The 27,800-nt window shown below is 44.1% G+C and overlaps 1 protein-coding gene across 1 annotated transcript in view; it reads left to right on the forward strand.

Annotated features, from left to right (window-relative positions):
• Window positions 1-23,889: 23,889 nt before the first annotated feature.
• The window catches only part of LOC125434146 (sodium-coupled monocarboxylate transporter 1-like), a 37,135-nt gene continuing 33,224 nt past the window's right edge, over window positions 23,890-27,800 (forward strand). Inside the window, exons 1-2 of the mRNA XM_048499143.1 lie at window positions 23,890-24,681; window positions 26,571-26,636. Coding sequence (XP_048355100.1) covers window positions 24,328-24,681; window positions 26,571-26,636 — 420 coding nt within the window. The 5' untranslated portion in view covers window positions 23,890-24,327. The remainder of the gene's footprint in view (window positions 24,682-26,570; window positions 26,637-27,800) is intronic.

Consider the following 27,800-nt stretch of genomic DNA (forward strand, 5'->3'; position numbering starts at 1 on the left):
GTTTCTAGCTTGTATTTTATCCCCCTGTAGGTGAGGCTTATTATTTCCCCTTTTTAGTGACCTTTTCGCCGCCCCGTTCTTAAAAATCATAATTTCATTTGTTGGAACACTTCAAGTATTCCTTTTTGAGCAGAGAAATTAGAAAACGTTTGCGAAGCCCTTTTGTTGCCTTGATTATTAGGGATTGTCGTTAAAAGTGTCTGAGCTTATACATCCTGATAAATAGGATCATGATAAACAGCTTTGTTTGCATACTTTATTAAGTTTTACAGATGCAGATAAGCCTGCATTTTTGTCTTCTCCGCGGCATCTTTTAAAGAAGAGAAAAGAGCAGAACGATGGTTGAAGCAAGTGTGCATTGGCGTAGGAGGAAGGCATCTCTAGTTGCTTTCCCACCAACCCACACTGTCCTCAGATCAAATATAATAAAATATTTCCTAGTGCTTTGAAAAGCCGTCCAAACTCTGGATGCTTGAGGTACTGAAATTAGTGTGCTGGAAGTAACTGGAAAGAATAGACTGGAAAAAATCTAGTAATTCAGAAGTAATGTCCTTCATGTCATGTGTAAACTGAAAGAATTTTGCAGAACTGACTTGTCATTGTCAAAGAGGAAAAAAGCATGCAACAACATGTGGCTGAAGTGTCAGAGTACGATCTGAGAGGCCTAGGTTCAGATCTCTGTCTGGTATGGAAACTTGCTGAGTGACCTTGGGCTAGTCACTCTCAGCCTTACCCATCTCAGAGGGTTGCTGGGAGAATAAAATGGAGGGGAGGAGAACAAGGTAAGCCACTAACCATGCCCCCCAACACACTAGAAGAAATAGCATAATAGCTGATACAGCCATGCACCCCATAATATGGTCACTGCTGTCTGCATGCAGATCACAGAGGGATCCAAAGGAAACAACATAATCATTGGAAGAAGCATCATGGTATTACTAAGGTGTCTGTTCTAGGAAGCTCCCCAGATGCATGTTAGAATCCTTTTCTAAAACCATATTCACTTTTGCCAGGTGCATGCACTCCAGTCACAATATCCACATTCTTCAAAATCTTACTAAGCAAAATCTTCCCCAGCAGAACACCCAAGTCTCTTCCTACACAGCGGTGTAGGAAGGGCTAAATCAAAGGGTGACAGGGTTCAATCAAGGGAAATGCAGGTACTGCAGCAGCAATAGGAGAATGCATAACTGCAGTTACAAAGGCATTCAACTGTAGTGTAGTGGTTAAGAGCAATGGAATTCAACCTGGAAAACAGAGGTCGTTTCCCCACTTACCTGCTGCTGTGCGCTACTCTCCCCAAGTAGCGTGGGGTCCCCCGGCACTCCCCACTACAGGGGCAGCGACAACGCAACCGCCCTGACGCTGCCGCTGTCGGACCCCCTCAGCGTGCGTCATTCCTGGCACTCCTCAAAACGGCGCCTTTTGCCCGGGAGCGCGCCAGAAATGACGCGCGCTGGGAGTAGCGCACAGCAACCTTTGGTCGAGGTAAGTGGGGAAACGACCAGAGTTTTATTGCCCACTCCTCCATATGAAGCCTGCTGGGTGACCATAGACTAGTAACACTTCTCTCAGCGCCACCTACCTCACAAGCTGCCTGTTTTGCTGAGAGCAATGGAATGTGATTGTAAGCCTCTTTGAGACTCCTTAATGATAGAGAAAAGCAGGGGAAATAGCATTCACCTTCTTCCTGTCACCTCCATAAAAGCTTACTGGTGAAAGGCATTCATATATCAGGCAAAGGCCATGAATCTGAATTTTATTAAGGGGAATGTTGGCAAGAATACATTCCCCTTAGCTCAGCTTTTGGTCAACATTACACCCAGGAACAGCAGTGTACCCTTTCTCTGGACTTCCCATTACCAATGTCCCTCATGTATATTCCAAAAAGTGTGCTTGGCATGAAGTCAGAGAGAGAAAGAGCCATACATGCTCTCAACTGAGCTCTTGCTCTCCTGTCTGGGGTTTAAATAGTGTTTAAAAGCTGTGATTGGCTAAAGACTTACCTGGTATCTTAAGCTGTGCCATGGATTCAGCTTGGGGTAGGAGGCAGGGAGGTGACTCTTGGTTACTCTAGAGCAGTGGTTCTCAACCTTCCTAATGCCCCAACCCTTTAATACAGTTCCTCATGTTGTGGTGACCCCCAACCCTAACATTTATCCATTTTACAGATGGAGAACACTGATGCAGAGAGTCTTAGGTGACCCCTGTGAAAGGGTCATTCAACTCCCAAAGGGGTTGTGACCCATAGGTTGAGAACTGCTGCTCTACAGATATTATGCATATAATGTTATAATAAGCCCCTCTCCTCTCCTGAAAAGCCCATGACGCCACACATTTCTGTGCTGCCACTGAGGTTACCATAGTCCAGCTTCCATATATCTCCTAGGGCGTTTCCCCACTTACCTTTGCTGCCCTTTGCTGCGTGCTACTCTCAGCGCACGGCATCTCTGGTGCGCCCGGGCGCTGTTTCGAGGAGCTCCAGGGATGCCGCGCTCTGAGGGGGCACAAGAGCGGCAACGTCAGGGCGGCTGCGTTGTGGCAGCCCCTGTAGTAGGGAGTGCCCTGGGACCACACGCTACTTTAGGAGAGTAGCACAGGGCTTAAGGTAAGTGGGGAAAGGGCCCTACTTATACAGACATAGGGCTTAGTTGGCATTCTAAGCTATTAAGAGTCAGGGTTTAAGATTGTTCTCTTATAAAGGTGTAAATAGAAGCAATCCATTGCAGTAACAGATGTTCGAGGATAACACTTTGTTTTTGTTTTTTAAATTTATCTGGTTATTTGATTTCTGCTTTATATTGCAGATAGACTATCCTCTATGCCCTCCAGAGTGAATTATTGGCCACTGTGTAAAACAGGATATTGGACTACTAGATGGACCACTGACCTGATCCAGCAGGGCTCTTCTTAAATTCTGTGGAATTTCCAAACAACAGTGCATGGCACATAGAAAGTGTTGTCATCTCTGTTGTGAAATAGAGATTGACTCCTCTTTTTGTTTTGGCTGTTGTAACTTGAAATTATAGAAAGAATGCAGGGTTGGGCCTTTATAAATACTGATAGAATATACAAATGCAGGGTCATCTGGTAAAGTATTCAAGCAGCAACAGAAAAAAGTTTGAGTCTAGTGGCACCTTTAAAACCAACAAAGTTTTATTCTTTGTATAAGCTTTTGTGTGCATGCACACTTCCTCAAATACACTGAAACAGAAGTCGCCAACCATTACAGATAGGTGGAGGGGTGGGAAAGGTGTTGCCTGAAGGGTTAGAGTCAATATGGTAATGTTACCGCGCTGCCTGGTAACTTTTAATGGCTCCAGACCAACCAGCTCTCGGCAGCGCAGGCGAACAGAAACGGGACCCAACACAGCGAGTATGGTGAAATAATAAAAGGTTTTATTGAGATGCTAACCTACGTGTCAGCACCTCCACACCACGGCAACTGCAGCTGCCTAGCAGCTTTACAACAACTTAAATACACTTTCTCCCGCCCAGGAATCCGGGGGAATGCAGGACAGCCTACAACCATTCATTTACAGATACATAGCAACCAACTAGAGTCCAGAGGGCAGTCCCTTCTTGAATTTCCCAGCAGAAGCAGGGCGAGGCGATGACGTAGGCACAGGCGGGAAAAACACAAAAAAAGGAGCAGTCCTTTTGGTGCTTGAGGCCAGGAAACGAAATCCTAACGACTGATGGCACCCTTATCTGCCTGTCGATGGGATTAGGCAGATGGAGGCACTTCTTCCGGGGTCCCCTTTGTCAACGTCCATTCAGGGTTTTTACAAATGAAAGGGACATGCCCAGGTGGAGCAGGGGTGGATTCCTGCCTTGAGCCAAGGAGGTTCCATGCAGACACAAATACAAAAGATAGCTATAATTCCTACTTTCTGCCTAATACAGTTTGTTCCTACCTAACTTACACAGAAATAAAACATAGTTCCATCTTTATTTAAAAGCAAGATCAGAAATGGAATAAAATCACTTCTGACTCCGCTATCAGTAACACTGAGTTCCAGTCCAGTCCAATCCAATCCAGAACCTTTATTAGGCATATAATCAAGAAAATGTCAAACATTTCCAGATACATTTAAAAAATCACTCATTGTTACATTGTTGCCTTTAAAATATGGCAACCGCTTCCAAAATTTCTACATTGGAATTGTTCAGGAGCTTAAACATTTTTCTTTTATCGGAGAATAGCGTGAATCCTGTTGGTAACAGTGCCCACAAGTCACATCACAATAACCTTTATTGGCACTAGGTATGAGACAGTGGTTATACACTATTATTAAATTATTAAATTTAAAATCATATGTTACATCTATGGATTTTGCTTTCCAACTTGACAGTTCATTAGTAGAAATATAAAATGGATTAAAAGGGTTTGGCCATTCAATTTAAAAACAAATTTGTAAAACAGATACCATTTGACTACATTTAAGATCCAACACCAGGAAATATCTGGCACTTCCCGATTTAGTTCCACTTGCTAAAAGGCCACATCCACTCCACAGGCTCTAGGTAATTACCAATTAAAACAACAGGACAACCAACCTAATATTAAAATAGGTAAAGCCCACAAGTCAGTTCTAAAGTTGTTATACTTTGAACAATACAGCAAAATATGAAACACTGAGTTACTTATGCATATTGACTCTAACCAGCCTTCCAGGATTAACACAGGCCCCTTCCGTACGTGCAAAATAATGCGTTTTCAAACCACTTTCACAACTGTTTGCAAGTGGATTTTGCCATTCCACACAGCTTCAAAGAGCACTAAAAGCAGTTTGAAAGTGCATTATTCTGCATGTGTTGAATGAGCCTCAGATGGTGAAACCTGTGAATGGCAACAAACTACCATACAGCATAATGAAAGAATTTACAAACAGATGCAGGAATGAAACTGTATCCCAAGAAGAAAACTTTGTTGGTCTTAAAGATATCAGGGGACTCAAAACTTTTTTCTGCTGATTCAAACATGGCTATACTCTGTTCTACAGAAAGATTGAGGGACAGTCAGTTGAGGTACAGTGGTAGAGAAAATTGTATGCTTCCACATTAGAATATAGTTCCGAACAAATATGAGAATTATAATTCATTTTATGCACTGCCTTTGTCAAAGCAATTATTTTGTACATTATTGAACATGGTACTTTGATACAAGACATTCATAGTTCATTGAATTACTTTCAAACAGATAGGGAGGAACAGGGCTGGGTAGACACTAGGACCCAAGTAGAGCATTCTACAACAAAGAAGGTCTAGCATGCTGTTCTGTGGCACAGGAATATTCATATTTCTGTGGAACATAGTATACCAACCTGTATGTTTAAGCAGCATATTGAAGATGATGGGTTTCAAGTTTACAGTGTAAACCTGTGAACTGCTGCTCTGGAACTTGAGTTTGTCGAGCATGCAAGGCTCTTGCTATGGGTGCCAAGAAATAACTTAAGTGTCAAGAAACCAAACATAAATTTCAAAGCAACTTTTGCATGGGTATTCATCTATTTTCCGCCTTTGTTCCATTATTTTGTTTCATTTCCTCATTTTTTAAATTTTTAGATTGCTAACCTGATGGCAGATCTCTCTCTCTCTCTCTCTCTCTCTCTCTCTCATTCTCTCTTTTAGTATTTCCAAACAATGCCAACAGAGTGTGCAACATGTTGTGACCTCAATTCATTTTGAAATGCTTCCAATAATTTGATTGGCAGGTACTTTATAAATGTTCCTTTTTATTAATATGAGCATGTAAGTTCATTTCACTCGTTTTGTATTTTTAATTTTTCCTTTAAAAGTTTTTGACTGCATACCCCTGCAAAAGTGTGACCAGTAAGAATCAATAGAGATAGGTTATGAATCATTGCTCCTCTTAGTTTTACAGATTTAGGCATCTGTAGTGATTCCTTGACTGCCAAACATGTTTTATTGTGCCTGCATAATTCTGGTACATTTCCCTCTAATAATAAACTGACTACCAGTCTTCTAATGGGTCATCGGATAATATTCCGAGAAGAGAAGAGCTGAAATCTTGTGCTCTATACAGCACATGCCATTAATTCTTAATTGCAGAAGACCAGATACTTACGCCCAACTGAACTTTATCCTTTTGGCTTTAGAACCAGCATCCTTGTTTGTTTAAGGTTTTTTATTTTCACAAAAGCAGATTTATAATTCAACCAGTTTGGTAACTCCAGGTTAATGTACAAGAAGGAGCTGACAAATGTTGATCAGGAAACTAGTAAGAGACCACAAGAGACTCTCTGTGTTAAGATGGTTGTTTCCTCATTTGACTTTCAGTCATTCCATCTTTTGACATCAAATCAGTCTCACTTATTTTTTAATTTAGTCTGAAACCCCTTCCACACGGACCAATAAACACGGACTAACCACTGTATAAAACCCGTGTTGGGGAGGAACTTCTCATGGATCCCGCTCCTAACATGAGTCTGTTTCGTGTTTCCCCTCCTCTAATCTGGGTTTTTCAAGAATCACACTATCTACGATTCTTTTGCTTTAATGATGGTTGCAGCCGCAATGAGCCAAAGGCTGCCCCGGGAAGTGTGTTACTTGAACACACGTCCCCTTTTTTTTCAGTCCCTGCCTCTCTGCTGCATAGCTATGGAGGGGCACAGGGACGGCAGCATGACCGTGGAGGTCCATGCCTGCCAGGCTTTGTAGCTACACAGTGGAGGAAGGTGAGTGGGGAAAAAAGCGCCTCCATGCAATGGTGCGTGTCCCAGCCAACCCACTTGTTCACATGGAATGCTCAGCCATTTGAACGGCCCAGGGCTATGACGGGTTCATTTATCCCATCTGCAACCCACTTTACATTTGCTGTGCAGAAAGGGCCTGAGTCAATCCTGGGTTTTGGAAGGGTTTAGCAAGATGCTATTCAGCATAACAGCCTTGCTGAATCAGACTAATGGTACATGTCATCCAGCATCCTGTTTGACAGAGTCCAAGCAATTGTCTTGGAGGACCAGTAGTAAACAGAACATGGAGGCCTTCTGCTTATGCTATGTCTCCAATTCCTGGTATTCAGATGTTTGCTTCCTCTAAGCATCAATGTTTGCCTTACTCACTGTGGCTGCTAGCCTCTGATGGACCTATTGTGAGCAGTGCTCTCAATAAATAAAAACATTTTAATTTTATTATTGATTAAAAACTTTTTTATTCCTCTTATATTTAGTTAGATACATTCATGTTAGACAGATTTCCTTTTAGTTCAAAATTTTGTATAGGTTTTCTTTGGGGCTCTTAGGAAACTCGAAGATTGATTGTCTCCCTCCTGAAGATAATTTCATCATGTTCACAATAACCCTGGATCTCTAAACACAAAAGCACAGTGGACTCATACAAAAGGGTGCTGGATTCTTTATTGTGATCTAACACCCACACCCACAGAAGATTGGATATCAGGCTCTGCCCTGCTTTGTGTTCCAATAACTCCACCTCGACAAACAGCTGTGGCGGGAGCCCCAAGCCATGGGTGCAACCCTCTGCAAGCCTTTTTCCTTAAAGACTGTCATCAGCACCCAAGTTAAGGACTTCTCCTGCTTCAAGTTTCCCGCCACTGCGAAATCCTGTTGGTAGCATAGTATCGTGAGAAGTCACCAAGTTTCATTCATTGTTTTCTGAGTACTCCCTATTGTGTTTTAAATCATTTTACTTTGTTCTTGATTGCTCTGTATTGTATTCTTGACTGCCCCATTTGAGGTAGCCTCCCAAAACCCTGTAAGAACTCTGCATGCTCCCCTGCCCTGCGCTGTTTGCTTAGATAAAGTTTTGTAGTAGGGATTCTTTGATTTTACAGTAAATATTTTCATTAAGAAAAACCCTGCTTGTCGAACCGGTTTGCCACGGTTTGTCTAATTAATTAAAAATAAACTCATTGAGTGTTGCCCCAGCAGTGGGTAACACTATCTACCAGGAATGTGATTAATCCATCTATGAAAATCCACCCCCACCCCCCGCCGCCTCTCTCTCTCTCTCTCTCTGATTGGCAGCAGTTTGCCGCTGCATGTGTTGGTCATATTGCAGACTAGTAACAATGAAACTGTGATACAGTTTATATAAATAAGACAACCAGAGCCACTGCATTCCTACTTGCTGCCCAGGCAAATAGATAAACACTCTTAGTGTATGTATTGTCGAAGGCTTTCACTGCCAGAATCACTTGGGTGCTGTGTGGTTTCCAGGCTGTATGGCCGTGTTCTAGCAGCATTCTCTCCTGATGTTTCGCCTGCATCTGTGGCTGGCATCTTCAGAGGATCTGATGTTGGGAAAGCAAGTGGAGTATATATATCTGTTGGAGTGTCCAGGGTGGGTGGAGAAACATTGTCTGTGAGTAACAAAGAAGGCAACCAGGTCAATAGTTGAGGGCATCTGAATAGAAGTATGAGTAACAATGAAGACTATAGCATGGGAGTGACAATGGAGATAGCAAGGTCACTGGTGGGAGCATCTGAATAGAAGTATTCTGACCTTTGTTTCTTTTGTCCATGGTCATCCTGTGTTTGTGTGGAGCTGGTTAGACACTGTTTTGACTCTAGTATTTTTTTGGCTGCCAGTGTTGAAAAATACTAGAGTCAAGACAGTGTCTAACCAGCTCCACACAAACACAGGATGACCATGGACAAAAGAAACAAAGGCCAGAATACTTCTATTCAGATGCCCTCAACTATTGACCTGGTTGCCTTCTTTGTTACTCACAGACAATGTTTCTCCATCCACCCTGGACACTCCAACAGATATATATACTCCACTTGCTTTCCCAACATCAGATCCTCTGAAGATGCCAGCCACAGATGCAGGCGAAACGTCAGGAGAGAATGCTGCTAGAACACAGCCATACAGCCCGGAAACCACACAGCACCCAACTCTTAGTGTATGCAGTGAAATTTAATAAAGTGCAAGTGCAAACCCTCAGCCAGTATGTTCTTATATAGACTCACTGTTCTGTAAGCTATCAGCAAACACACAATACATACAAAATGACAATCCAGGTACAAATAGAACCAATATACTATTTAAAATCACAAAAGAGTTTCAATACAAATATAAAATGAAGAACATATGATGAAGATGGAATGCCATTCAGAACTCCATATAATTATTCAAAACCAGATATTCTTGGACCAGCACAGTCTCAGTGCACCTATGCCTGTATCCCAGTGCAGCTGATCAGTAATCCCCAGGTATGGAGATGCTCTCACAAACCCTGAAATTGTATGGATTCATATGATAGTACTCCAAAGGTCTTAAGACTCAAAGCAGTAATAAAAGTCTGAAATCTTCCATCTAGATTGCAACAGGCTCCATGTTTTCAAAGACTGCCTTCATCAGTGGATCATCATTAAACATTCATATTAAGTTGGTTGCCTTGACTGAATCTTGGGGTACTGAAACCCAAGCTGTGAAAAGCCAAAAGTCCCATCGAAGGGAAGGGAAGCAAGATCCACAGATCTACACATGGCACTCTTGAAGTTACTTTAGCCTTTGGAGTTCCCATGTGGTAGGATGCACTTCTTGGGAGGTATGGTCTAGCCCCTGAACCAATATTTACCCATCCCTTGTAGGTAGTTAAATCACAATTGTGTCTACAGCTCTTGCTAGGGTGCTCCATGGGGATCTGATCCTGGAAGTCAATAAGCCAGCAATGATAATGTTCAGAGTGGAGTGGTTGGTAAATACTTGGGAAACCCCACAGAAAAGTACTCTGCACAAAGAAAGAAAGATGGGAATGAATATTGTTGCAATATATTGCTAACACAGCTCTGCTCAGATCTATTACAGGTGTTCTGCTTCAGGGCACAGAATCAAAGATTCTCCACTCCTCCAACCGGGAGTTTCAGGACAATCTTCCCACAGAGTCTCTGTTTCAAACTATGACTCCTGCAGCTATTTCTCCATGCCTCTTGCACATATCTGCTCTATGCACTGTCTCAAGGACCTTGCCTCCCTCAACAGTTGCTAGCAGGAAGTCAAAATGATATAGAAATATGGGGAGGAATCTGCAGATATGCTGGCAGCATATCACCACTTAGTCAGCATGATACCATGCCAGTCATGTCTTATTTCCTTCTTCCTGTTTTTCAACAGAGGTCTTGAACAAAAAAAAATTATAAAACTTAAATAAAACACATGTGTAAAAACTTCCCCTCAACTCTTCTCTGCAAATTCTAAAAAAATGAGTAATAAAATAAGTACGCTGAGGGTTGGAGTCTTTTAAGGGAAACTGAAACTTTGCTCTAAAGTTGCTCGAGAAAACATGGACCATTTATTAAAACATGGCACAATCCACTTTAGCCATTGGGACACATAAGGGCATTGCAAAAGGATATGTACCAATGAGTCCACTGACTCATTAAATCTTGAGTGCATATATTCTATATATGGTTCTATATAACTTTAACCAGAGAATCCAAATAGGAAGGAAGATTCCCCTTAGATAGAAAGCCCAGAACAAGCAGGAACATGTCCTCTGAGCATCAGCTCTTATCTCTAGCATAGATCAGTTGGGCCATATGTTTTTACACTGATCTACAGAAAAAGGGAAAAGACTTTCCACCTTCAGATTTACAAGTGATAACTTTTGTTCAAAAAGCTGGAGCCAGAGAGCCTTATAAGAGTCCCTGAGGGCTATCCCTCCAGAGCCTCAAAGAACAGATCAAACCAGAATTTAACGGTGTGTACTGAAGCACATGCTTCTATTGAGCTAAGACCCAACTCATAACAAAGGGCAGATAATGATATACACCTGAGGACTCCCCCAATTACTCACAAGAACAAGGTCTGCACTCTATAGAGTTGCCTACAGCAGAAATCCATGTAGGGGCATTGTACAAAATCTGTGAAATCGCTATTGAGTTAAAGACTTTAATAACTGCTGGAATGTAGTACACCCCATTCAAAAATATTATGCCAGTGAAACAAAGGTGTCACTGTATGATTGGTTTTTGATAGGTTGGTAGTAGATTCTGATTAGCCCTGTTACTATGCTCTCCACACATCCACATTTTTCCACATTTGCCCTTTACTGAGTCACCATGAGATATTGCTATCACATCAGCATTAGCAATGTTCTGGAATAGAATATAAGTAGACTTGCTACAGACATAAATATACTCTGGTGACACTTCCACATGGCAATGATTCTCTGTGTAGTTGTCAACAGAGAATCTGTACTGCAATTTCTTTTGCACTTTTCTTGCTTCCGTTCTCACAGCTGCCATCTCCACCACCACCACTGGGGGATTTTTTTTAAAAAAATGGCAGTTGGCATATAGGCTTGAAACTATGCACAAGATATCTGCTGGGTGGCAGGGGCGAATGTCCATTGCAGCAAGATTTCTTGTGTGGATGTATTTTCTCAAGCCCCACTTTCACTTTCCATTCTCTCTGTGGCAAGCAACACTGCTTCTTGCATAGCTGTAATTTGCTTTACCACCAGAGCAGGGCACAGTTGCCAGTGAGTATAGCGTTGCCCTGGACAACTTCCCACGACCAGTCTACTTTCCTTCCCTCTTCCCACTCCCTTGCACTACTGTCCATGCCTTCACTCCCCTCCCCCCGCCCTCCATGTTGCTAGCTCCTTCCTGCTTCCAACTTGTGCTATCATCATCTTTTGGTAGCCAGCAAGTGGAAGTCAAAGAAAATCACATGGGCTTAGCAAAAAACACATCCACCTCTAAATTCTCATGTCAGTATCCTGATATAATAATAACAACAGAGAGTGCTTCATCCTGCCATACACCCAATGTTTCCATGCACTCAGCTTTCCCCTTCCAGGGATGGTGTGAATCCCCCCACCATGCACTACAGGGGTGGCAGGGAGCAGACTTGGGGGTTCTACAGTGCTCATTTACATTTGGGGGACAAGTTGGTGTTTCTATGTCTAGTACAAGCAGGGTATCTTTTAGGCTCCACCCCCCCCCCTACTTCTGTCTTCCTCAATGATCAGGAGGGCTTTTTGAAACTTTATTTCAACTTCAAGTATTTGTACGCTATTAGGTCTATTGAAATAATGATAGATCTAATTCAGGAATACTGAAATGAGCAATGAATATGTGCACACAAAGCATACAGAAGCAGATTAAGAGAACAGGAAGGAAGAATACGGTTTCCATGATGAGTGATAGTAACCAGTCTTAAAAGGATGTCCAGAGAAAGCAGTACTGAAGAGGAAAATGAACAGCATTTCCAGGAGCAAAAGAAAAGCGCGTACACAAGTGAGGATACATGCACTAATCCAGAACACACACACACAACAAATGGCCAAAGGACCAATACTTATGTCCCAAAATGGGTCCTGAGCAGGTATGAGGTAAGCTGGCTGGAAAGCCAGAGATAAAGAATTGATTGCTCTTGCGGGATTCTAACAAAATAGTGGAAGAGGCTTGATGAGTCATCAGAACCCAAGAGAATACTGGGGCTATTCTCCTGAATACTACTTAGTTACCTGGATGGATGTTGATATGGTAAGTAATAATTTGCTTGAAGCACTGATTAAATTACCTTAGGCTAACGTAATGAGATTAGCTAGCCCCATTGTCCAGCCAGCACTCTTTAGACCAGGGGAAAAGTTCAACTGCCAGCCAGCCCAAGCTTGATTCACAAGATGGATCCCAAAACTCTGAGAGGCATTCAATTTGTGGGGAGCAATGTCTTGCTGTTATGCCAGTCTTTGGCCCTTGTGCCTGTGACACCTCTTAGTAGAAGGAGGGGTCGGACCAGACGTGTGACAGCAGAAAGGCAGAATATAAATTTTATAAAATAAAATTAATAAAATGTTGCTCTGTGCAGAGCAGCCAGATTTGCTGTTAAGTCTCTCCTTTCACATCCTCATACAGCATGTGGTAGCCAACTTCTGTGTTCTTCAGAAGACTAAAAGTACTATGCCTAAAGTGAGTGATAGTGCCATCCTAAGCATAGTTACACCCTTCTAAGGTCAGTGACTTCCATGGACTTAGAAGGGTGTAACTCTGCTTAGGATGGCAATGTGAGTGAGATGATATATTCCCACATAGTTCAGTTTGTGCCTCATAACAATGGTATCGTTGTGCAAGAAAGCATAACTAACTGGATTAACCTGTACAAAGGTATGTGCCTCAGCTAACACTTAATGTGCAGAACACAAAACAAGCAAGCATAAGTATAAAAAATGCTTTGGCTATATTACAGTGAACTGACAAAACATCTCACATATTACTGAAATATCAGTTCTATAGCAATTACTTTGAGGATGTTCTCTTTCTGAGCAGAGATCATACAACTGCCTTACCTTTGGGCTTTCAACTAATATATCCCTATACCAATATTTCTCACACCGAAGCCTCTGTATTCTAGAGGTTCCCAAGCCCTTTGTAACGACAGGAAGTGATCCCTCCTTGTGTCTGTCCAGCTAACAGAAAATGGAGGGGCTCTCTACTTCAAGATTAAGAGACAATATATAAAAACCAAAAATTTATTGTGATTTCTAAATACATATAGAGTGGTTTTCACACTGCATACTGTGCAGCTCAAGCATTCATTGAAAGGTTATCAGGGGTTCCTCAATGAGATCAGGAATTGCAGAAGTAATTAAATATTTATTTGATGTCTTTCTCACTGAGCACTTAACTTTCACAAGTCTCCTCACAATTTTCTTCATAGCTGTGAGTCAGGCTAGCCTTTATTTAGTAGTAAAGAGAATGAGTTGCATTCTAGGAACTGCATCCACAGACAGACTGTTCTTCCCCTGTTTCACCTTAATGACCCCTGAAGAGCAGACACTGATGGCAAACTGTCATGTGGCAGCAAAGAGAGGAAACTGGGAATGCTTTAGGGGAAGAAAAGGGTGATCTCCCTCATTATAAATGCAGTTCATAGAATCCAGCCCATTGACAACAGAAAAACATGCAACTTCCCCTTGATTCAAGGGCCTTGAAGCATATGGGACCTCTTTTGAAAAACAAACAGAATGTTATACTATTACCAATGCAATTGTAAGCTTCTTTTTAACTTGTCTTCTAGGGGCAAGATGCTCAAAAGGTGCATTTGCCTTTGAAAGCATCTGAATACATTTCAGTTGGATTATATACCCAGTTTGGGGACTGCCTTTATTACCAAGCATAACAATCAGGACCTATCTGTGGCTTTCAGTTTCATCAATTATGAAATTCTTCATAAAATGTTTTCTGTACTAGCATTTTAAAGAGTCTGGAATAGCATTTTAAAGAGTCTGGTTCTTCCTAACACATTCCTCCTCCCCCCCCCCCCTTGGGGACTGATCTCTAAGTATTTCCATGTTCAGTACTGTCTCCCACACTGCTCAACATCTACATGAAAGCACTGGGATAGATCTGGTGATATAAAATGTGGTGTAATGACACCATCTCTATTTTTACTTTGGACCTTGGCAAAGTGGATACTGTCATGCCCCCACAGAGGCTTTTGTTATTTCCCCTTTAAGCTTCAATTTCCCCATAGTTAGCATGGTTTTACTTTATTGTTAAGTCTTCTATGGGAGGGTATTTTAGTTAGCCCCTGTCCCTTTAAGACATTTCCCAATAGGCAGTTTTCTTTCTTTACCCAGCAATCCCCTGGTTTAGTTCTAGTCAGTCAGTCTGAGTGAGGTGTTAAGGGTAGTTGGACACTGGAATATTCGTGACGTCCATATGTTTATATGGTGGTCCAAAGAGTACAAGTCAAGTTTAGCAGCAGTTAGAACTGGGAAAAGACTGAAAGAGCTGAAAGGAAGCAAGACACAGTGGACTTTCCTAAAGCAGCCAAGAGAAGACACAGTCTACAGCTTCAAACCTGCTCAAGACAAGCAAGTACTCTGACTTAGATAGACCCAAGGGAGGAGTTAGGGTCTTGTTTCTCTCCAGTAATAAACCCATTGTACAAACTATTGAACCTGGCTTGTGTCTCCCCCATTCTGTTCTAACCAAGTACAGGGCACCTCTAACAGATTCACTTGGGGAGCAGAACAGATACAGCCCTGACTGCATACCTGAAAACACTAGTGGACTGTTTTCTGTGTGTCTGTTCCAGGAATGCCACAGTTGCTTCCTTTCTGCAGGTTATCTGATAGGCTTTTATGGGATTAAAAAGTATCTGTAGGATGCCACCCACTGGTAGAAGTCTCCATGGATTGTAACCCATCAATAGCTCCACCCTCAAGCCTTTTGGCTGGAAAATGTTACTGGGAAGGTGTACTCTTTCCTTTCCTTCAAGACCAGGATCCTAGTTTCTTCATGGGGATATGGCCTTTCTTCCCAACTCCGTATCCAAACTTGTCTTCCTATGAAGCTACACAACTTGTTCTTCAAACTGTCCTCTTCCAGCTATCCAATATCTGGAATATATTTAACTTTTCCACCTTTTTTTCTGTTTCTCCAGGTACATTTTTCTCTGGGATGCATGAGTTGTCTTCTCCCCTTTGCTTCCAGAACCTCACATAGTAACTGTGACTTTCTTTTACCAACTATGGCGTTTTCCGCATGGCATAATTACACTGGGGTAGACCTGGGATCAAACATACCAGGTCGATTTTATCTCGGTTTCTCCCTTCACATGGCTGTCCAGGAATCGAGTTAAAACCGGGATGAAGTACTCCAGTTTCTTTTGCACAAGCCCAGGTTATTTGTATTTACAACCGTTGGCAGGGTGCTCTCTTCACTGCTGCCACTGCCTGGCCATCTGGCACAGCTTCTTCCCTTGTGTCTGCTTGGCTCCCCCTTCCATCGCTGCCACTGATCTAAGTGCAGGAGGGAGAGGAGGAGGAGAGGAGGAAAGCTTGCCCCTCCAGTGGAATGATGCCCAGCTCGCTGTTTGCTGAGATGGAGAGGAATGGGGGCGGGGGCGGAGGTGGAGGGGGGCGGAGGCGGCAAGACCCTGGACAACCAGCGAGCCCTGCAGTTCACTGAGATCATGGGAAGGCAAGGTTGTAAAAGCAAAGAACCAGTATTTATATTTTCAAGAACATGATTGTGGATATTTACATCAAGATGCCAGTGCCCGGGTAGAAGACTGTGAAGTCAGAATGGAAGACTAGGGAGGCGGGTGCAGGGGTGGGGAGAGCAGGCAGCAAGGTGGGAAAAATAAACCAGCCCAGCTCCCGTGGTGTTTGCATGGTATTGGGATCGCCAATTTGGTGACTTTTGAAAATCCTAATGGAAATGCCACAAGGCAGCCCTGAATTAGGAGCAGGAACTATGCAAATATCTTGCACAAACCAGGATCATTCACTGCTCCATCTTGGGATATTTGGACCGTGCGGAAAACGCCTATGTCTGCTGCTAGAATATTGACTCATATTACCATTTATGTTTGGAAACTTCCACATTAGATTTGTTGTTTATGTAATTAGGATTGGCCACATTGTTTACCTCATTTTAAAAAATCAGCATCAACATACTCATTCAAGTCAGTTTGTTTCTGCAATCATTCTCCAGCTCTCTTCCTAAAGCCCTGGATCCTGTCAGGCAGGCTTCTCATCAGTTCACCAGCTCCTTTTAAGCCTTGAGGGGAAGGGGTCATCCTTCCACCTCCTTTCCCTTTGGCTCCTCTGCCACCTAAACTCAAGATTCTCATCAGTCTCTCCCTAACTCTTAAAGGCTCAGAAATTTGTGTATTGGGTGGGGGGTGGGTTCCTGCCTTGGGAGAACCAGTTTGTTGGTAGCTCTGGCCCCGTGTTTCTGTATTTTAACCTCTTCCCCCCCTGTTTTAACCTCATAATTTTTGTCCTGATCACTAACAACCAGTCAGTCATATCTGTGTTGTTGGCCCTGAGCTTAGTGGTCAGCAGTGTTTTTGCCAAAGCCAGATCATTCTGACCCAGCTGAACAACTGGCCAGTTGCCCAGCAGCATAAGCCCTCCCTAGTGGAAGTTGAGGGTCTTGTTAATATGGTTTATACACTGTATATAGTTGTACTGTTTTATGGCACTTTTGTTTAGATTTTAATTTTGTTAATTAAACTATGATTTTATATTTAAAAAGCAATATAAAATGCTGTAAATGAATATATATCCACCGGAGTAGTTTTAAAATGAATTTTCAGGTCCATGAGGCTAAACTGCAATAAGAAAAAATGCAATAAAGGAAGCCATAAAATGAATTGACAGTAATTAATCAGAAGTTTACAAATGTGAGTAAACATTAATTTATCATTAAATTAAGTGGCATTCACAGAGTCAAAGGCATCCACATATATTTTCAACAATAGGTAATTTCCCATAGTCTCAAAACATTGGTGTTCTGCCCCTCTTAAAGTTCTTTATCTCAAGGAAATAACCAGGGCCTCTGTTCCCTAATATTCATTCATTGTCCAGTAATGGAATAAGCTTATCTTTTCCCTTCAGTCTTGAAGATCTATACTTCTTGTCTTCCTCTCAGAAAGTATTTTTTCTCTGCTGCTTGTATCTTTGCTTATCCCCATCATCTTTCTCTGCAGTGTCATAATTTCCCACACATGGCCAGAGTCTCCCTTTAAGGTGGATTTAAAAGGAGAATTCGGGCTCTCTAGTCTAAACAACATTAAAAGTGATGCAGTTTCAGGGTGGATTCCTCCACCGCACCCCGAAATAGCATCACTTTCAATGTTATTTAAACTAGGGACCCCAGTGTATCCTTTTAAGGTGAATCTGGGCTCCCTAGTTTAAACAGTATTGAAAGTGATGCTGTTTCAGGGTGGATTCCCCCCATCCCACCCCCCAAACAGCATCATTTTTAATGTTGTTTAGACTAGAGAGCCCAGATTCTCCTTTTAAATCCACCTTAAAGGGAGACTCTGGGCTCCCTAAACAACATTGAAAATGATGCTGTTTCAGGGTAGATTCCCCACCCCCAAACAGCGTCACTTTCAATGTTGGTTGTTGTGGGTTTTCCGGGCTGCGTGGCTGTGGTCAGGTAGATCTTGTTCCTAACATTTCGCCTGCATCTGTGGCTGGCATCTTCAGAGGTGTATCTCAGAGAGAAGTCTGTTATACACTGTGTCCAGACTTCTCTTATAACAGACTTCTCTCTGTGATTCCCCCCCCCCCGCCCAAATAGTATCATTTTCAATGTTGTTTAAACTAGAGAGCCCAGATTCTCCCGTAAAGGTGGATAATTTGGGCTGTCTTGTCTAAACAACATTGAAAGTGATACCGTTTTGGGGTGGATTCTTCCTTTATGGGGGATGTAAAAGGAGAATCTGGGCTCCCTAGTTTAAACAACATTGAAAATGATGCTGTTTTGTGGTGGATCCCCCACCCCCACAGCATCACTTTCAATGTTGTTTAAACTAGGGAGCCCTGGGTGTGCAGATTTGTGAGTTGGGACATGTTCTATAATGTGATGGTGACTTTGAGATGACCTGGTGCAAAAAAAATCATTATTTTGTTGTGGGGGGGGGGATGGCCACCCAAACACCCCCCCCAAAAAAACTCAGATTTTGCCATCGGCTCCATTTTCCCTAACTACGCCTCTGCTTACAGCCCCTGCAAAAATGTACCAAGTTTCACAGGGGCCATGTCTCATTTGACAGAGAATTCTACCAGGCTAGGGCCAGAGCCAAAAAACCCTGGCTCTGGTCGAGGACAGATGGATGGTATTTGGACCAGGGAACACCAGTAAGTTATTTCCAGATGAGCTAAGTGCTCTTTGGCTGGGAGGTGGTCCTGCAGATATGAAGACCATTTAAGTCTTTAAAGGTTAATGCTGTCATGGGCCAGCCCCAGAGGAATGAGGATTCCTCAGAAGAACAGTGGGTCTGGAGAACTCAGTCCAGTCAGACCCCCAGCAGGATGGAATCAAACAGCTGTTTAGCCAGGGCTCAGAACCTGAAGTGCCTGCAGAAGCACATTCTGCCCCTGAATCAGCACCGGCTGAGGATTTATGGGTGATTAGTCTACTGGTGTTACCTGAGTCAGCTGATCTATGTAGACAGCATTGCCTGAGAGAGATGCAGGCTAAAAGGTGTACTGCCCATTTGCAGGCTCACTGGGGTTTGTTTTAACGGGAGAGGAGTGATAAGGATTAATCCCCTTGGGGACCTATAAGAGGGCAGTTTGGGAGGCCGGAAGAGGTGGATACAACATAACTGATGCCTCACTGACATCCACCTTGTTGACTTCTGTGGACTCTGACTTCTGGGCCAGACCCCTTGGACTCTAGCCTTGGGTAACGAACTCTTGCCCTTCGATTTTGGTAAATCCAGCTCTGACTTGGCAACCCTCAACTCTGCTTCTGTTTTTTCAGAAACTGTTCCTGATTTTGAGCTCTGTTGTGTAATTGACTTTCCCACTTCAGACAAGCCTAAACTCTGTAACCTGATTCCCCTGTCTACAACCTAGTTCAGCACAGTAGTCAGTGCAGCACTGGTAGATTATGTGTTCTCCACAAGGTCCCTGTAAGGAGCCCCACTGCTGCATTCTGGATCAGTTGGAGTTTCCAGAGCAGCCTTAAGGGTTCCTCTGCACAGAGTGGATTACAGTAATCTAACATGGAGGTGACCATCGCATGGATCATAGTGGCAAGGGCAGGGCAAGATAGGTAAGAGACCAACTGTCGAATCTGGCAAAGGTGAAGTTACTCTGGCTACTTGATGATCTGTGCCTCCATAAGAAGGCATCCAAGATCACTCTCAAGTTCTTGATTGATGGCACTAGCGTTAACTGCACACTATCAAGGGTGGAAAGCTGGCACCCCAGTCCCAAATCTCCCTGACCCAGCCACAGAACCTCCATTGCAATGGATTTAATTTCAACCACATCACCACAGCCTCCGAATAACTGGCTCATGTGCCTGGGGTGGAATCCAACTGGCTGCCCATCAACAGATAGAACTGGGTATCAGTTACCTACTGATGACATCTCAGCCTGAAACTCTGGACAAGCTGGGCAAGGGGATGTCATGTATGGATCATCATTGTTTGCCCAGCAAAGAAGTTAAGAGCTAAGTATGTCTCAGAGAGCAGAGGCGTACGGGGGGGGGGATGGGGGGGAGGTTTCTCCCCTGGTGTCATTTGCCTGGGTCACGTAGGTGACGCATTTTGGCCACTCACCCCCTTCCCCCCTGTAGGCCAGGCCAGGCTTGGGCATTAGGAGGAGCAGCGCCCATGGTGTTTTGCCAACTTCCCGCTTGTCTCTCTTGCCCCGCTGGAATGAGGCAGCCATCTGTCTTCCTTCTCCTCTACTCTTCCTCCTCCTCCTCCCCCCCAACAGCCTCATCTCCAAGCCTTCTGTCAGAACCTCCTTTAACCAGACAATTGAAACAGTTGTTGATGAACAAAGATTTCTTTATTGCAGGTAAGATAAGTCCAGTACAGTGCCAAGACGTGTCTGCTGCCCCCGCCAAGACGTAGCTATTTTAAAGTAACCAGTGTGCCCATTCCCCCGGCCACCGTGTAATTCCACAGCTGTACTACAGACCAAAGTATGTGGCTTTCACTAGCTAGCAGAGGAGAGATAAGAAGTCAGGAAGCAGCAGAATAATACTTTTACACAGCAAATTCACACAGACCAGAGTTCCCATCCTCCAGTACTCAAGCCAACCCGACACCTTCCTCCCACAGAATTGCCTCTCTGTGCCCACCTACCTGGCTGCAGCAAACAGAGGTAGTGGAAGAGCAGGCCAGCTGAGGTTAACTGAGTGGCCGCATTTCCCCACGTACCAGGTCTGTAGCAGATTCATGCCTTTGGCCCCAGTGGGCTGTGCCTGACCCATGGGCACCATAGTGGGGATGGCATCATTACTCCTCTCACCTCTTTTTCTGTTGCCAACAGCTGCCATGTGGGAGGACGTCTGAAGCAGCAGCAGCAGCAGGAATAGATGGCACTGGCTAAAGGACACCGTGTGGATGTCTGGCATGCCACACTGCAGCCAGGCCAGCAGCCAGGAAGCTTCCACTGCTTGGAAAATGGGAAGCTTCAGCTGGTGGCTCCCCCAGCCCGCCAGTCCCCCTACCGAGCAGAGGCTCCCAAAGAGCCCGTGTAAAAGGGACCCTCATTGAGGTGGATGGCAACTCTGCCAGGACATAGCTACAGAAAATGGCACCCAGGGGGCACAATTTCAGAGCTTGCTCCAGGCACCATTTTCTGTAGGCACGCCCTTGTCAGAGAGAACAACCAGTTTGGACTATTGTCCCTTAGCCTGATGAGTTATCTAAATGTTTTATTCTTGTATTATTTTAAGTTTGTATTTAAATTCAGTGATAGATCAATAATGTTCACAAGGAGAGTCAAATCCCATCACCACTGATTTTCACCAGCCATGATGGGCATGGTCCAAGAGGGAAGTAGTAGGCTTCACAACCACCAAGATCTTGTCAGCATCAGCCTTGGAGAGTCATTTGAACTGATCCAACTTGGGAGTGAAGACAGCCAGGGGGCCTACAGTTCCCTCACTGTATCAACAGTGATAGGGAGAGCTTGTGGAGTGACAAGATTTTATCTGTAAATAAGCTCACAGATGCCTCACAGACAATACCCAAATCCCTATAATTTTGAGATCTCTAATAGGGGGACATTATTTAAGACTGAATCACCAATTGGGCTGGATAAGAGCTAATGGATGCAGTGGAGGTTACATAGTATGCTTTTTAATGCCCTTCATTGCCATCTCACAGTATCTCATAGATGTTCTATATGATGTTCATGCACTTGTCTTCTTCAAAGTTGTTTTTTTCACAAAGGAATATGTTGTGAGCTCTTCGGCCAGAGATAACATTATGTCAAACAGCCATCTCTGATGATTACTAAGAGCAGAACTATAGGTCATTAAGTATTCATATAAATAACTTAAATGATGTGAGTGAAAACTGTGCATCATACCTCTTTGCCCCATCCTCGTGTAAGAATGGATTTCTGCATATAGACAAAGAAACATGCTTGAGACACATGGAACAATTGAGAAAGAAGGTAAATAGCAGTACTAGCAAGCGAGTCCACACTTGAAGCTACAACAAACCAACATTAGGTGCATACACTTAAACAATTCTATCTGACCAAAGTGCATATAATAGAACCATTACTTCTTATGGGAAGCATAAGCAGTCAACACATACTCTGTAATTAAGGTGATCGATCGATGTAGTGTTATGCAAGATTCCAAGTGCATAAGTCTCAAGTCCAAATAGTTCAAGGACTGGTTCCCAGGTCTACTTGCATTTCGTGGATAACACTTTGTCAGTATATCTATGTGCTTGCCAGTTAAGGGTACATATAATTCCAGAGTTTGTATGTTTCATAGAAAGTATTCTCTGGTTCGATAAGTCCCTATCATTATGAATAAATCGCAGGCTGTTTCTTGTTTCTCTGGTAACGCCAATTGTTATTTTTCTTTCTTTTCTGAATAATGGAGATAGCCCCATACATTTTAAGCAACAGTTGTGCTCACAAAGAATTCACCCACTTTGTTCAACTACATCAACTTGATTTTTTTACATTTCTGATCTGTTGCATGATGAAACATTTTAATCATCTAGGACACACACAGTTTCTGATCGAAAAGTTATTGTTCGTTCACAAAATAACATCAAATGGAGAATTCAGTATGAAAGTGGTAGAACTATGATCTGACAAAACAATGAGCACTATATCTTCCCCATGCTTGAATAAGATACCAACAGTTCAACATGACCCCACTGCTTTATGTAAATTCAGCTTATCATGTTTTATACTGTGCCTTCATTGATCAGATTTGATTTTAAGTTTTTCCTGTTCTACAATCTGTGTTCCACCCCAACCTTTCTGTTGCTTGTAACTTTAATTGTGGATGATGGAGGAGAAGAGTTGGATTTATATCCCCCCTTTCTTTCCTATAGGAGACTCAAAGGGGCTCTCCCACGGACAACAAACTCCCTGTGAGGTAGGTGGGGCTGGGGCTGAGAGAGCTCAGAAGAACTGTGACTAGCCCAAGGTCACCCAGCTGGCGTGTGTTGGAGTGTACAGGCTAATCTGAATTCTCCAGATAAACCTCCACAGCTCAGGTAGCAGAGCAAGAAATCAGACCCGGTTCCTCCAGATTAGAGTACACCCGCTCTTAACCACTACACCTCTGCTGCTCCTACACTTCATGTATCTACTAATGTGACCTCTGAAACAGGAAGGTTTATGATGAAATAAAGTTTGGTTATTTTTAAGGTGCCTTTTCAGCATGACTTGGTTTTTTTATATGTAAAGGAGTGATCAGAAAGCAGCAAAGTGTTCTTAGGATTAAAAGTTGCACTACGTTGTTGTGCAAGTGTTCATTTCAATTGAAGCATGAAGTTAATTGTAAAGATATTTAGATAGATAGGGGCTGACTGATCATTACAGCCTCTGGGACTTTTCCTGGAGAGTGTGTGCAGGCGAGAACTGCTTTGCAACCTGAGTTTCTTTTCCAAAGAAGGAACAGCACACTGAAATAATTATTTCCAAAGAAAGAAGGGCACACTGTAAAAGAGATGAATTCAGTGGTATTACAACTGTGGTTTATTCACAAGAGATCATTCAGGGCAAAGTGGGCACACCCAGCTTCTTCTGGGTCGGAGATCAACTGCGATGACAGGTGCCAAGGTCTCGGAAGTGAGACGCTGAACCCCGAGTTAAGCCCTTGCCGAGAGAGGCCGGTGAGTCAGAGCAGGAGACTTCCCAACTTTCTCCACACTTCTTTGTGCGAATCCCTCGGCCTCTCTCTCTCTCTCTCTCTCTCTCTCTCTCTCAGGGCGCGGCATCCTCGCGCTTCCTTGTACTGCGGCATCGCCTAGTTGAGAGGCGGCCGAGGCGCAGACAGGTTGCAGCGCATCCCTCCTGCTTGGCCAAAGGCGGTCAGTTTCGCCGCTCCTCCCTCCCTCCCCCCTCCCTGCTGCGCCGCTAGGGTTGCTGCTGCTGCTGTTGCTGCTGCTGCTGCTGCCTGACACCTGCGCCAGGCGGCAAGCACTCTCGGGGCGGAGGGCGACGGGAGCTGTCCCTGGCCGCGGTGCTCCAGAGCCGCTCCTGGCAGCGCACGGCTAAGGCGGGCGAGAGGCAGCCCAGGGGCGCGCCCGGGACAAGACCGCCTGCAGCAGGGCGCAGAGAAGCAACGGGAGCCCGCGGAGAGGCGCAAGCGAAGGCGCCCGGCGGTGGAGGGGAGCAGAGGCGCCGGGCTGAGCTCGAGGGGCGCCCCACAGGGGGCGAGAGAGACGAAGGCGCGCCTGCTTTGACAGCCCCACAGCTCCGCCGGGGCGAGAAGCGTCAGGGGTGCTGAACGCGCTCCAGAGGCGCGCGGAGCGCAGGGAAGCTCCCGCCGGCAGCCCGCCCCAAAGCAGCCCCCCTCCCGCACCCCTGCGTCTCAGCCGCCCGGCCCGGGGGTGGTCGTCCTGCCCGGGGCAGCCATGAGCGGCGCCTGCAGAGCCATCGGGGGCTTCGGCGCCTGGGACTACGTGGTCTTCGCGGCCATGCTGCTCATCTCGGCCGGCATCGGCATCTACTACGCCTTCGCGGGCGGCGGCCAAAAGACTTCCAAGGAGTTCCTGATGGGAGGGCGCCGCATGAACGCCGTGCCGGTGGCGCTCTCCCTGACGGCCAGCTTCATGTCGGCCGTGACGGTGCTGGGCACCCCGGCCGAGGTCTACCGCTTCGGGGCCCGCTTCAGCGTCTTTGCCTTCACCTATCTGCTGGTGGTGGTCCTCAGCGCCGAGATCTTCTTGCCCGTCTTCTACCGCCTGGGCATCACCAGCACCTACGAGGTAGGGAGGGGGCTCCTCGCAGCTCCTCTCCTCCCTGTCCTGGTTCACTGACATCTATGGGACAGGGAACGATGCGGTTCCCCACGAGTGGGAGCTGCCTGCCTTCATTGCAAAATGGGAGCCTCTCAGCTCTAAGAGATTCTTCTTGGGGAGTCTCAGTTATACAAAAAAGACAGTGGCATTACGAAATGGAGATTTTGACAGACCCTTGCATTTCAGTAGTGAGGGGCTGGTGGAAATCCAAGTATTTTGCCTCAGGTTGTTTATGAAGTGGGCTTCCTTGAGGCTGAAGTTTTCGGTTCTCTATCCCTTGTTCCTCATTCTCCAATACAAGCAGAGATCGTGATAATTATTAAACAGTGTTGCACCCCCAGATGAGCTTTGGAGGACCACTTCAACTCATACATTCGCAGACTATGGAGACTGTATCCAACAAACTGCCATACCAAAAATTGGACCAAAAATTCAGTTTTGTGGGAAATGCTCCAAATTGGTTGGCCACCAAGAATTCCATAGGAACTGAAGGGTGCTGCACCAAACATCATAAAAGTCTTAAACTAGAAGTCACACAACAGTGCCTGACACAAAGCCTGGTACATGCTCCAAAGTGGAGTGTGTCCACAAAGACCACCGAACTGTAGAATAGGGAAGGGAGGGGTGCTGCGTTCCAAAATTAGACTTGGACACCCAAAAATCATTCTGCCATGGAATCAGGAGAAACAGCCATGTAACCCTCCATAAATCCTGATCCAAAACCTAGGTTTTATGCAAAGTCTCCAAAACGAGGGTACCCCTCAGGAATCTCATAGGATTGCATTACTAGGAAGTGAATAGCAGGAAACTGAAGGGCAGGGCCCCCCAAAATAAGATTCAGTCCATCCCAAAATCAAACATCCTTAGAATCAGGACACAATACTGCACTAGCTACTACAGAGATGGATCAAAGGCTAGTGTGTTTTTAATGTGCTATAAAGTGGGGCACCTTCCAAGCATCCCAAAGATTAGCACTGTTAAGCACTGTGAGCCCCAAATAAAGTCACCAATCACTGTGCTTGACACGAGGTTCACTAATCCCTGATTCCTGGGATGCATTATTTTGCTGGTCCAGACCCGATTTTGGCAGCAGCCATCAGCTACCTATCCTTTAGTTCTTAGCAATGCAGTTCCCTGGGATCACCTCTTTGGACAGTTTTGTGTAAACTAGTCTAGACCTTGGATTGGGTACCCCCCTCCCATATGACAGTTTGCAGTCGACAGTTTTCGCAGTCTGGGAATGCATAATTTGGGGTGGTTGAAAGCTTATTTTATGGGACAGAACTGTATTTGTGATTGGATCGGAGAATATGGAACTAGGAGCTGCAGTTAGGAACTGGGAATCAGCTTCATCCTGCTGATGTGCATGTTTGTGTAGATGTTGGTTGAATGATTTCACGTTAGGTGCTGTGTGGTTTCCGGGCTGTATGGCCGTGTTCTAGAACTGCTGCTAGAACACGGCCATACAGCCCGGAAACCACACAGCACCCAAGTGATTCCGGCCGTGAAAGCCTTCGACAATACAGATTTCACGTTAGTTTGCATTAGAACAAGATATAAATTTTGTCTCCTTAGTTACAATCAAAATTAAAATGGTATCAATATAGGCACTTTCCTTTCTTTTAAGCAATAGCATAGATCTCTACATGTACACTGGTTTATAAGAATACTTATACTTTCTTAATATGGAATATAAATATATACAGCTTTATATACCACCAATTAAGCAAAGATGTGGAATACATATTTAAGGCATATATAGTTACAGTACCAAGGAAAATACAGAAACAGAAAATATCTGAACTTTGTTTTATTCACATGACATAACATTTTAATGTAGACCTTTTCTCTTGCAGTACTTAGAGCTTCGATTTAATAAATATCTGCGTTTATGTGGGACAACGATCTTCATTGTTCAGACGGTAAGAACATTGATTTGTACATTCTTTATCAGTTGAAATGTCTAAACTTCATTAAACAACTACTATAAATAACAGTCTTTAATTATGGTCGAATCCTGTTTACACTCCTCTATAAGCACAGTTTAGAACAGTGGCTCCCAGCCTTTTCAGCATGACTACCCACTAGTCCAAATTTACTTGATATGCTGACCCAGCCAAGGCTGGCACAAAGTTTTTTTGCACCACAGGCAAACTATAACCTTGGCACCCTTGAGATTTTCAACAGTGGCTATCCAGATGTTTTTGAGGAACCAACAAACATCATACAAAGGGCATAGCTGCCTCTAGTATCAACCCCAATCAAATGGCATTCCAGCATACACAAATCTTGCCTATGAAAGTTAGATTTCAGTCTCTTCCTTCATTCCCCCCCCCCCCCCGATTATAAGAAACTCTCTCTAGTAACTATCAGGATACATTTTACTTGATCAACATGTGTGTGCAGAGAAGAAAAATACTGACTAATGTATGATATGGAAGATACTGTTTTCAGGGTCATATCTTGGTTTCCAAAATACAAAAGAAAGCAATGCAAAGGGCAGGGGTACCAATAAGGAGGACACACTTTCACAAGCTTAATGAGCCACATTTAGGTCCCGATCCACAGGTTGGAAAACACCGGTCTAGAAGTACAATGTGCTTCTGAGTAAACATGCAAACCATGAACAAGATTCATTACGTTCAATATATTGCCTAAGAACTGGGCAGGGTCATTGGGTGTAATCCTTCTAGCCTTGTTGAAATCACTGCAGCAGGGTTTGTCATATAAGAAACATTCAGCTGAATGTGCTGCAGTGAGAAATGGCTAGTTCTTACTCAAGGAATGTATATTGTCCTTCATAAGGTTGTATGCTTGGCAACCATCACTAACTTGGGAAGAGTTTCGCTCAGTCCAATTTACCTGTAGTCTCTCTCAATGTAATACCAAAAAACAAGTTCCTGGGAGTGAGTACTGTTGAATAGACCTGCACAGGATTCAGAATAGGGGAGTTTAAGATTGCTGTTTAAGCTGGTCACATTAAACCCTGTCCTTCCTTCAAGGAGTACAGGGCAGAGTTCATAGTTCCCCCCTCCTCATTTGATCCTTATAACACTCCTATGAGAGATGTTAGAGAGAGAGAATGA

This window comes from Sphaerodactylus townsendi, linkage group LG06 (genome assembly GCF_021028975.2).
Source record: "Sphaerodactylus townsendi isolate TG3544 linkage group LG06, MPM_Stown_v2.3, whole genome shotgun sequence".
Taxonomy (NCBI): Eukaryota; Metazoa; Chordata; class Lepidosauria; order Squamata; family Sphaerodactylidae; genus Sphaerodactylus; species Sphaerodactylus townsendi.